Source organism: Bidens hawaiensis, unplaced genomic scaffold, assembly GCF_021521415.1.
Source record: "Bidens hawaiensis isolate Kalapana, Puna unplaced genomic scaffold, B.hawaiensis_p1.1 tig00015320_1, whole genome shotgun sequence".
Lineage (NCBI taxonomy): Eukaryota > Viridiplantae > Streptophyta > Magnoliopsida > Asterales > Asteraceae > Bidens > Bidens hawaiensis.
Window position 1 is genome coordinate 127077 of NW_027492369.1, and position 11584 is coordinate 138660.

The window sequence follows — 11584 nt, forward strand, 5'->3', positions numbered from 1 at the left end:
AGGATGAAGGATCAAGGGCAACAAATTCTTAGGGCATGTGATATACATAGGGAGTGTGAGCCATGAAGATGCCACTTAAGCTGGAGAGGCTCTCAGTCTCGCTAACAATTCTTTATAATCACTGACTGATTCTTAAAAGATATTTTAAGACGAATAAAAGATTAAATATTTTAATACTTATTAAATAAATTCAAATAATATTTTAATACTTATAAAAAAATGGGGTTACTCTATATAATAATAACAAAGTTTTGAAATTATTCTAATTAGGTGACTAATAAAATATTTTATTCCAATCATGTCACAAAAGTTTTTTTTTTGTTCCAATCCTAGATATTTTACCTGGATAGTAGGTTATCTAGGTTTTTTTTAATAGTTTGACATTGCAAAATATATTTTTTTTAAAAATAGCAAAAATTGAGAAAAATAATTTTAAAATTGCGAAAAATGGCCAAAAAAAAGTGGAAAATTTTAAGTTACGGCTTTTTATAAGAAACCACCAATTTTTTAAGAAATTTTTCAAAAAGATAGTTAGTGATGTAAAATATCTAATAGTAGAATTATTAATTGCTTCATACGGAAAAACAAACAAACAAACAAACAAATATAGGAGCATATTAATTATATTGTGATATTTCGCAATTTTTTAGATTTCTTTTTTCAATTTTTCAGTTTTTCTGTTTTTGCAATTTTTCGTAATTTAAAAATATTTTTCTCACTTTTTACTATTTTTTTCAATTTTTTATAAAATATTATGTATATCAAACTATTTAAAAATAAATAAATAAACCTAAAAAACCTGCTATACAGGTAAAATATATAGGATTTGAATAAAAAAGAAACTTTAGTGACCTGATTGGAACAAAATATTTTATGAGTGATTTAACTGAAACAATTTCAAAACTTGGTTGCTATTCTATAGAGTAATCCTTATAAAAAAAATACATAAGTTCAAATTCAAAAAGGCAAGTCCTCATTGTCGTGTAAACCAAACTCGTATATATGTTCAATCAAATTCACACGAAAATTGTTATGTGTTTCTGTTGCGTAGCTCTCGATAGTTAGTTGTTTTTGTTGGTCATTGTTTTCTTCAAAAATCGTCTAACCGACTATTAAAGTTCAAAACTTTCGGAAGGAAAGTCTTTCAGGTCAACCCAACCCGACCAACATAAAACTTACTCTTTTGACAAATATAATTCTCATATGAGCCCAAATAAATTAATTATAAAAGTCCACCTAACATTACACTTAAGCCGAAGTAAAATAATTACTTAAACCCAAGTATAAAAAACCAATAAAAAAGCCCAAATAACATTAGTTACTGTTAGCCAGGGACGTCCAAACCGCTTGCTGCTCAAACTCGCTCGTTGCTTGCTCGGAAATTGCTCGAAAAATGCTTGCTCGTTTTTTCGCTCGATTGTAAACGAGCCGCTCTGCTTGGTTTGGTTTGTAACGAGTCAAGCAACAAGCAAAGGTCTGCTCGGTTCAGTTCGGCTCGAATAGTTTTAATTTTTTTTATATATAATATTATTGAAATTTTTAGAGTGAAAAAGTAATAAATAACGCTTGAAAATCGCTCGATATTCGACCGAAAAATGCTCGGTTCGATTTTGGCTCGTTTCGATTTTCGCTCAGTTCGAATTTCAGTCGTTCAGTTCGGTTCGGTTGTAAATGAGCCAAGCAACGAGCAAGCCTTCGCTCGGTTCGGCTCGGCTCATGAACAGCCCTAGCTGCACTCCAGTGCCACCTAACTCGATTAGTTACTGACGTTACTATCTCGATCGGCAAATTATTCCAATACACTAAAATATACATCCATAACACTATGATTACCAACAATTCTATACAGCATACTAAGTACTCACAACATTAGCAGTGATATTACAAATTTACAATTGTACAACCCTATCTAGGCTTAAATTGGAAAATCCTATTGTACCAAATTGAGTGTAAGATCATATGAAATAAATCATACTTAACACCCTTAACATTCCATAAAAAATGCCTTTGAACTTTCTTCACTCCATGCTGCAATTCGCGATATCTTGCGTCACCGATCGCCATAAGTATATTTCTCAACTCGGGTATGTCTTTTTCGGCTACAACAACCGAAAACGACGCCCAGTTTAACACCTCGAAAAATGGAGGGACGAAGTTGTCCGAAATAATTACAGGCACGCACTCGTAAAATATCGCCTCTACGACCCGCGGGCTGTTTACTTCGTACCCTTTTGGGCATATGCAAAACTTGCTGCTTTTCATGTTTTCAATGTAGTTCATTTTGCTAGCGACCCCGGGTGGCATCGGGCCTAGAATCTTTATATCGGGGTCTTTGTTGTTCCAGTATTCGAGTAAGATTTTACGTAAGTACCCGTGTATGCTTCCTGCGTAAAAGGCTAAAATCTTCCGCTTGGAAGCAGGTTTTCCGCCTAGGTCACGGAGCGGGTTTCGGGCAGACCGGACGTAGCATTCGGGCAGGGAGACGTCTCTCCCGATCTTGAACCCGGTGGTGACATCAGCGTTGCAGAGTGCTTTCATGCAGTGTTCCATATGGTGCCTTGTTTCATATGGTGCCTGCAAAATAGTAGTTTTAAAGTTAATATATGCAAACAAATTAATTTATTTTTACACGGATTGTGTTCGTGCCAACCCGTGAACATTCGTGTCGTGCTTGTGCTCATGTCAAGCGAGAAACTACGAGCTCAACCCGTTTAGCGCCCCTACATAAACCATTATCTTTTTTATCTTAAACGGGCCAAATAAAAACAATAGTCGAAATGAGTTGAGAGTTGCTTTATTGCATATAACTTTGTGAATCATTACATTAACAAACTAGATTATTATTGAACTAGTTTGGGTGAACCCAATCGATCCGACCTGACCTGACCCGGCCCATTTTGCTACCTTCTAAACATTAACCAATGCACAAGAAACTCACCCAATCATGGCAAGCAACAAGAAAATGATCCGCTCCACCGGTTCTATTCCAAAACGGGTATTTAGAAGCGATATTTTCTGCATAAACCTTCAAAAACTGTCTTAAATTTGTCCGATTGTGAGAATTACGAACGTATAACTTATGTTCTAGCATCCGTGCACTAAATGGCATATAAAACAAGTGAGCTTTTCGTGGGTCTTTAACTACAAACCGTTTATTACCCTCCATAAGCTTCATAAACCACCCCTCGGATGCATATAATCCCTTAAGTATCGGTTGATGAAATATCGGTTTATCCCCTTCTTTGTATACGTACACTTTGAGTGTGCGTTCCATGAGTTCATAGCTCCTGTGTTACACGTTAACATGCTAGGCAATTAGTTGTACATTTGTATATTTGTACGCGCTATGACTAAATATATATAAAGTGAGATTATGATTAACCTTTTGAACATTGATACGTTACGAAACACCGGAGCATAAAGTTCTTGATCCGTCACTCGGGAGGGCGTTTTCGTAATTTGTACCTTTGCAGCGATAATGTCTTGGTCGCGTGGCGAAGACCATCTCGGTCTCTGCAAAAACAATATGATTAATGATATCAATTACAAAAAGACATTTTTAAACAAATTTGTAAAACAGATTCAAGAATATCAATAATTATACCATAGCTCTAGACGACTTTCGGTTTCGGGTCAACAAACGGTCCATTTGGTCAATGTACATAACCGATTTTGGTGGCATCAAACACCTCATTCTCTTAACATCATCACTTTGGAACAAATTATACTTCTCATTAATCGGAAGAACCGGAATCAATCCATTTACTGACTTATCGACAACGGGCTCCTTAACCGAACTTACAATCTTCGAGCCGATAGACATATTATTGTTTACAGATGACAATCCCTGTATTGTTTCATCATTTTCCTCCACAAAAACATCATCAAAATCTCTGCTTTTATCAAATTCAAAACTTTCTTGAAATGCTTCTAAAGCATCATAATTTGAAGGGTTATTGTGCCCAAAAGGAAGCATAATTGTTAGACAAAATAAATGGATTGCAGCTACTAAAACCACTATCAAAACCCATTTTCTTTTAATAATTTGATGAATAAATTGGAATTGAATTGGGGGTTTCTTCATACTGGATAAAGTTTCAATTTTTATGGTGCAATATCATTCATAAAGCTTAAAGAACAACTCAGGAAGCACAAAGTACAAACCAGAGAGTTGAATTTGATGATTCTTGAAGTGGGTTGACTTGAAACCCTAAAAATTGTTGATCAAAGTGAGCAAGCAGACTGATGATTCTTGTTGTTGGGAGTGAATTATGAGTGTTGTGTGTAGTGTGTACAGTAAAATATTTATTTAATTAATTAATAATCAAACTGGGTGGGACCCAATGCATGTTTTGAAACAAGAGCAATAATGATTTGGTAGAATTAGTGTTTCTGTCTGAACGCCGGGTTTCTTTTTTGTGTGTCATACTTTTCAAATAGTAGAGCCTCGTTTTCGTATTCTGGTTAAATTATGTTAATTTAAACGAGCTCGTGCGGGCCTTAGAGTTGGCTAGAGCATTCTCACGGGAAACCATACTGTCGACTGCCACTTGATAGTCGTTAATTGTGCCATCATAAGAGTGGAACTTTTAGTCGTAACACATGGTGGAACGAAAACCTATATAAGCTTGGGATTCAAACTGACAACCTCTTAGGATCAATACTAGTGTGAATTGAACTTGTGTCTCCACTGAAAAAAAATTGCCAATGTTGGCTTCAATTTAGGGGGTTTCCCAATTTCACAATCTTTGTCAAAGGTGGTGTTGGATTTTTTTTTGGTTTTTTTTTTTTTTTTTTTTTTTTTTGGGTTTTGAATAAGTAAAATTTTTATTAATCAAACGGGTGACCAGGATCAGGTGGAGAGCTGATTAAATTACACCAATCGAACTTCATATCGGGTGGGCGTTGGTATGACTACTCTAAAGATGTGAAATTCGCCTTGTGTTTTATGTATAGAAGCGTGTTTGTCTTGATCTTTTTGATGTTTTTTTTATGACGCTAGTTATTGCTAAAATTTTGTCATTTCAAACGAGGAATCTAACTGTGTATGGAAAGATGATTGAAACGACTTATGACTTTTATGTGATCTTGGAAAATTTTGGGTAGTACTAGTAAATGCTTTAACTGAGTTATCGCAAATTGCTTATATTTAGAGCATGCTAAGCATGGCATGTGGTGTCATTCTTGTTATTGAACTATGTACTTTTTATTGTGTTGAATGTGTCGTGTCATGTAACCCATAACATGTATGTGTGAGATCATCATTAAGTCATTGGTGGTCTACATAAAATGACCTAAAAAGCTATAGTAAGTAGGGTATTGTGTCTACCGGAGCATGTGGTTAGTAGTATATGTCTAGTTTGATTATAAAAGTAAAATTAAAAGAATTGGTTGACGACTTGGTTAACTAAGCTAAAATAAAATGGAACGAATCAAGAAACAAGAAACGTCGCATAAGCTCGAGAGAGTTGGAATTGGTTATGAAGACAAGAAATGAGCAAATACTCCTGGTTTTCGGTTCGGTTACTTAATTGCAAGACTTAATCAACGAAAACAATGTTTAATTATCTTGATCGATCATACCACTAACCTAAAGCACAATTCATGTACTTACAAACTAATTGCCTGATCTTTAACTAAATGAATTACGACGTACTGAGCATAATTGGGGTGGCGTACCATAAACTATATGTCGAATCAATATAAAATAAATCACATCAAAACAAATTCGACTCACATGTATATGATCAACACCCGTTCAAAGGTTTAAACATAGTTATCATTCAAATAAGCAAGAATACAACTTTTTAACTCAATGTTGATATTATTATGCCATCAATAATTTAAGAGTTATGAGTTATGAATAAATGTTTATAATAATAATAATAATAATATTTAAAAGTATGAACAGTTCTACACAACATCAAGACATTCCAAATCCCTTATTTAGAGGAGTCCATCATTTAGTTGATCTTCAGGTTCACAATATGATTTCCATAACCAATGTTTTCGCCATAGCAAATGTACCTCCTCAATCGGAACTTGTTTGGTTTCGGGTAACAAGAAGTAGATGAAGCATGTCATGATCCCAATCAACGCGGCAAACAACAAGAAAATGCCGTATCTAAGATAACATAGCGACACAAGGAAGCATTGTGCAACCAAAGCCGTAAAAAACATGTTGACACAAACCACCATACTTTGGCCCGCCGACCTTGTTTCTAAGGGGAACAATTCACTTGGAACTAGCCAACCTAACGGCCCCCATGATCGCCCGTATGCCAAAACGAAAATGCATATCATAATCACAAGAAAAATCCCAATTCCTTTTGGTAGCTCAACTCCTTGTCCAAACTTAAGAGCTAAGGTTATTGCCACTGCCACCTGAAAATCAAGAAAAAGTTTCAATTTTTTTGGTTTTAATTTGAAATAAGTAACCAAAAATCTAGAAAATTTTCAAAAATGTATAACCTACGAAAGATTGCCTTTACCACTAACCAAAAAATAAATAAATAAAATAAATAAAAAACACAACTTTTGCAATTTAATTGGCACTAAAATGCATGTGTCACTTGTAAACTTGAGCCTTTTAGAAATCATATACATGTGTCATTAAATGAAAAAAAAAATGTTATGAAATGCAAAGAACCCTGATTTAAAATTCGTTTTAGGCCTTCAAAAAGTTTGAGTCAGTTTCGGTAGAACAGAACTGATTACCATTACCATGCATATGATCATTTCAGTGCCAGCTTCCAAGAAAAATGCCCTTCTACCATACTTATCAACAAACGCCATCGAAATTAACGTAGCAATAATAGGAATTCCACCCGTAATTGTTGATGACCATAACGATGCGCTAGAGCCAAATCCCAAGCTTTGAAAGATCACCGGTGCATAGAACAATATCGAATTATTCCCAGTAAGTTGTTGAAATGCAGGTATACCCAAGGCTCCAATAATCAATTGCGGTCTATTTTTCCGCTTTAAAAGGTTTCTAAACGGATGTTTTATCGCTTTTGCAGCCTCACTTGCTTCAACAAGATCTTGAAACTCGGCTTCTACGTTCTTTGTACCTCTAACTTTCTCCAAAACACGTCTTCCTTCCTCTAATCTTCCTTGTTCTACTAAACTGTTTGGTGTTTCGGGTAGGAAAATCCCACCGATAAACATTAGTGTTGCTGGAACTGCGGCTAACCCAAGTGATAATCTCCAACCCCAAGTGTGTTTCTCGGTTGCATTGTTTATAAAGTTGGCAATAAATACACCTAAACAAGTTGTCAACTGAAATAATTGGTTTATTGAACCTCTTATCTTTGCTGGTGCCATTTCAGACAAATAAAGAGGAACTGCCTAGACAATCAAGAAACAAATAATAATAATAATAATAATAATAATAATAATAATAATAATAATAATAATAATAATAATAATAATAATAATAATAATAATAATAATAAATTGGGAAAATCACCAAATTAACTATTTAATTAGAAAAAATACTCTTTACCAAACTAGCCGTGGACACCAATAAACCTGCGTTAAGTTTTTTTTGAACGACCAACAAAATGGTTTATTATAAGTAAACCATCAAGAGACCAACAAGCAACTAGTCCGCCTAAGTGGCCGCAAGATTTGCATATTCTTACGCCGGTGACATGTTTTAAGTAGTTTTAAAAAGAATTAAGTTTCTAAACATTTTTTATTAAGTTTGATGCCTGTAAGTTTTTAACAATTCAATTTCTTTTATAAATATTATTTTGAAAAAATGAAGTTTTGATCATTTTAGTTTTTTAACTATCCGTTTAAGGAGATCAATGGTATAATCCCTGTCGAGTGTAAAATATTTAGTAGTTAAAAATAATAAAAAATAAGTTTTAATACCTTTAGGTTCTAATTATTGATTACACACTTTTCTAGGACAATTTTCAATGGTTATATAGTCATTGTTCAAAAGCTTTAATTATTTCTTAGGCTTAATCAATAAGAACAATTTCAATAACACTTACCTGGTTCCCAAATCCGATTCCAACACCGAGAAAACATCTGCCAATGACGAGCATTGCGATGTTTAGAGCTCCTGCGTTGATGACGGATCCTACAACGAAGCTTAGGGCGCCCCACAGTATACTGGCTCTTCGGCCACTATTCCGTGTGACATGGGATGCTAAAAAGGTGGAAATGAGGGCTGCAAAATATAGTGAGGATGTGAAAAGAGTCAGGATTTGGCTGTCGTATTTGCAGTAATCGGTTTCGGTTAGATGTTCTTGTTTTCGTTTGTAAACTTCTGGGAAGAATTCTTTCAAGAAATAGTCCATGGATGTTACTCCACCTGTAAATCATCAATGGAAGAATTTGTATTGTTTTAGTTTGTTTTAGCTTTCAACTTTATAATAAATGTGTGCTAATATGGTCATGTTCTAAAACCTTTATATAACTATGCACATTTTAATGACATTACAAAACTAAAAACCTTTGTAATTATTTGAAAAACCCTTTTATGTTCACATGCATACTTTTTAAGAGATGAGATCCGATACAAATAAAATTTACATATTAAACATACAAATAACTGAAGTAATTACAGTTTTGAACTATTATGTTACAAAAAATAGTATACTGTAATAATAATTACTCTAGTTCAAAAGTTATAGTGTAATAATAATTATTCTATTGTTAACATAATTATTCTAGTTATTTGTACACTTTAAACAATAAAAGTCATTTTTATTTGATCTAAACCCTACTTTTTAAATACTTTGTCTGTTTATTAAAAATAGAAAAACATCCAAACCGTATTATTCACTCGGAATATTATCATATACATACATACATACATGTATATATATATATAGAGAGAGAGAGGGAGAGAGAGAGAGAGAGAGAGAGATTGTAAGCCCTTGTATCTATAGATATTTATATTAAACTTGTATATATGTTTCTGTCACTTGTTTATTTGTTTAGTACTAGATGTTAGGATCAAGTGTATATTCTTTTCTATGAGGCAAGTATTATGTTTTGTGGTCGAGTGATAGAAAGACTAACCGGATATGCCAAGATCATATCCAAACAAAGATCCGCCAAGAGCAGCAACGATGCAAGCAAAAATAAAGTAGGAGGTGATCTTATGCTCGTAGAATTCTGCCCTCGTGCCGCCCTTGTCGCTCACCATTCCTCTGCCGGCCATTGTGGTCACGGGAAATTATGTCACGATCAAAGAAACGTAACTAAAATATCTATGTAACTATGATTATGCATAGATATCAATTGTGTGGGTTGGAATGGTTTATAACTTCAAAATTCAATTATTCATTCGTGGAGAATTACATAAATAGTGTCTTGAATATTAATCAAGTAACATTTGTAGTCAGTTGATTTTGAATACTACCTTTTTTAGTCCTTAAACTATGTATCAATAGACAATAGTCCAATTGATTGTGGGCCTGGGAAAAACGTACACCCACATGGAAAAAGATATTAAGATGAGGAGAATTATAAACCATGCATTCGCAATGTCTTTCTATGTATATTAGAAGTGATAACTAGCTAGACCATATTGATTTTTAGATAGGCTCGACCGGAGTAAAAACTGACTTATAGTAAACAGGGGTATTCATTGGTTTGTCAAAATCGGTTGTTTTAATCAAATAATTTTAAATTTGTGATTTTTATTCATGTTGTTTTATTTTATTTGCAATTAAACCTGTAAGTCTGGCCAATAAATCCATCAGCATGCCATTTACGTGAGGGGCAGTTTTGTCAATTTTCTTCCAAAATAAAACTCCGTCCTAATTCACAAGCCCCCTCACGTGAGGGGCTGGGGTTCATTTGGAAAAAAAGGGACAAAACTGCCCCTCACATGAATGGGATGCTGATTGATTTAACGACCACACTTAACGGGGTTAGTGAGGTCGGGTTTAATTGCAAGTAAAATGAAACCACATGGACGAAAATCGTAAATTTGAAACTATTTGACTAAACAACAGATTTGAACAAACTATAGGGACAAAAACCGCAGTTTACTCTTTATTTGTTTGTGTTATCCGAGACATGATGCAAATAATATCCGTATTCTTAAACATACGTAGGTTGTCGATCAAGAGAATGTCGGATTGTTGGCTGTTGCTACAATCCTACAAGTATGAAGTACCTTGTGGATGTGGTTAAGACGATGAAAAGTTGTCGTCGAATCAATTGTTATCGGGTTGTGTTAAGTGTGCATCTTAGTATGATTTTTACTGAATGTATCTATTTTCCTACTAAAGCCATCATATCATCTCTCATTTTTCACTTACCCTTCCAACATGTGTGAGATATGTTAGCCTCAATCATTGTTTTTGTTCGTATATATATGTTTGTTTTTTTTACCCAGAGCAAGAATTATACAATTGGTGTCTTAAGTATTAATCAAGTAACATTTATTGTCAGACGGTCTTTAAATACTACCTTTTTAGTCCTTATGGGCCTATAAGCAATAGGCCGAGCAATATTCTCTATTTTATATATTAAGTTTAAACAAATATTTTGAAATATGATGCTTCTCTTATTTATTTTTTTATTTGTTTTGTTTCAATCGTAAATCATATAAATGAGAAAAATATATGTATTCTTAGCGATTCGTAGTTGTAATGAAAAGCCGATCACCAATAAACTACTAGCGTCGCCCCAAGAGTGTTACACATGCTACCGGATCAACTAACAGTCTAGCAGATGCAATGAAGCACGGTTGTGGTTAACTGGTTAAGCTGTTGATAAATCCATCTTATCTTTTATATGTATGACATACAAGACTTGTATAGTTCATAAATGTGACTTCTTCTTCTTGTTGTTATTTTCTTTCTTTCTATAGAAAGTGAAATAGCATCATCGAATAATGAAAAGCTGCTACCAAATAATTGCTGATTTGCTGCCATGCACTAAAACTAAAACTTCATATCGAGCACGAGCATTATTATTGTTCATAAATCATAATGATTGTGTTTTTTAATTTTTGACACAAAAGAAGAATTATAAACCTATGCACTTAGGTAGTTAAATGATACTTGCAATTCAATCCTTTTGACTTTAGTTACAGTTTTATAAAAATGTATTTTAATCTTGAATATAGAAATAAGGGTAAAAATGTAAGAAATTTAAGGAAACTGGGATAAATGTGTTTTGATTTAATTCCATTTAAGTATTAAGATAACCTTTATCAAAAGTTACCAAATGCATGGACACTAATAACAATAATATAAGGAATAATGATAATAATGAGTGTGTTTGGTTCATTTAAAAGTAAATGTTAACGGTTCATTAAGGTCTTAATTGGTAAGTTTCTGACCTCTTAATGGCTCCACGTTTACAAGGTTGCAAGATAATCCCTTAAACCAAATGAATTCAACATCAGAGTTGGCCATTTAGACACTATATACACAAATACACGACGCGAACCTACACGACTTTAACAAGTATCAGGCATGGCCTTAGCAGGTTTCGTGTACTAAACACGTAGACACGAATCGACCTGTTAATTTTCGTGTCTTAACAGGTAAAATACTCATTTACCTGTTAAGTACATATTAAATTTTTTTATAGATAAAAAATA

The 11584-nt window shown here is 33.7% G+C and overlaps 2 protein-coding genes across 3 annotated transcripts; both read right to left on the minus strand.

Moving 5' to 3' along the window:
• Positions 1-1895: 1895 nt before the first annotated feature.
• LOC143548943 (putative glycosyltransferase At3g07620) lies at positions 1896-4186 on the minus strand. The gene is made up of 4 exons (XM_077039977.1): positions 3605-4186; positions 3383-3513; positions 2939-3287; positions 1896-2574 (listed from the first exon to the last, which is right to left on the minus strand). Exons 1-4 carry the CDS (start codon positions 4082-4084, stop codon positions 1906-1908), a joined length of 1629 nt encoding a protein of 542 aa, XP_076896092.1. The 5' UTR covers positions 4085-4186; the 3' UTR covers positions 1896-1905.
• Positions 4187-5914: 1728 nt separating this feature from the next.
• LOC143548944 (sugar transport protein 14-like) lies at positions 5915-9252 on the minus strand. Of its 2 annotated transcripts, none has more exons than XM_077039978.1 (4): positions 9043-9252; positions 8007-8329; positions 6724-7350; positions 5915-6384 (listed from the first exon to the last, which is right to left on the minus strand). In XM_077039978.1, the coding sequence occupies exons 1-4, from the start codon at positions 9182-9184 to the stop codon at positions 5947-5949; spliced, it is 1530 nt and encodes a 509-aa protein (XP_076896093.1). In that variant the 5' UTR covers positions 9185-9252; the 3' UTR covers positions 5915-5946. The 2 variants fall into 2 exon arrangements, with proteins under 2 accessions (XP_076896093.1, XP_076896094.1); XM_077039979.1 differs by having other exon boundaries at positions 6724-7346; positions 8003-8329.
• Positions 9253-11584: the final 2332 nt, after the last annotated feature.

What these genes read in the sequence shown, in the direction of transcription:
- LOC143548944 (XM_077039978.1), bottom strand. Translation starts at nt 9,184, where the DNA reads ATGGCCGGCAGAGGAATGGTGAGCGACAAGGGCGGCACGAGGGCAGAA. An exon ending in ATATGATCTTGGCATATCCG is followed by an intron (nt 8,330 to 9,042) that starts GTTAGTCTTTCT and finishes GATGATTTACAG; the next exon opens with GTGGAGTAACATCCATGGAC. An exon ending in CTGAAATGATCATATGCATG is followed by an intron (nt 6,385 to 6,723) that starts GTAATGGTAATC and finishes CTTGATTTTCAG; the next exon opens with GTGGCAGTGGCAATAACCTT.
- LOC143548943 (XM_077039977.1), bottom strand. Translation starts at nt 4,084, where the DNA reads ATGAAGAAACCCCCAATTCAATTCCAATTTATTCATCAAATTATTAAA. An exon ending in GAAAGTCGTCTAGAGCTATG is followed by an intron (nt 3,514 to 3,604) that starts GTATAATTATTG and finishes TTGTTTTTGCAG; the next exon opens with AGACCGAGATGGTCTTCGCC. An exon ending in TTGTTGCTTGCCATGATTGG is followed by an intron (nt 2,575 to 2,938) that starts GTGAGTTTCTTG and finishes ACTATTTTGCAG; the next exon opens with GCACCATATGAAACAAGGCA.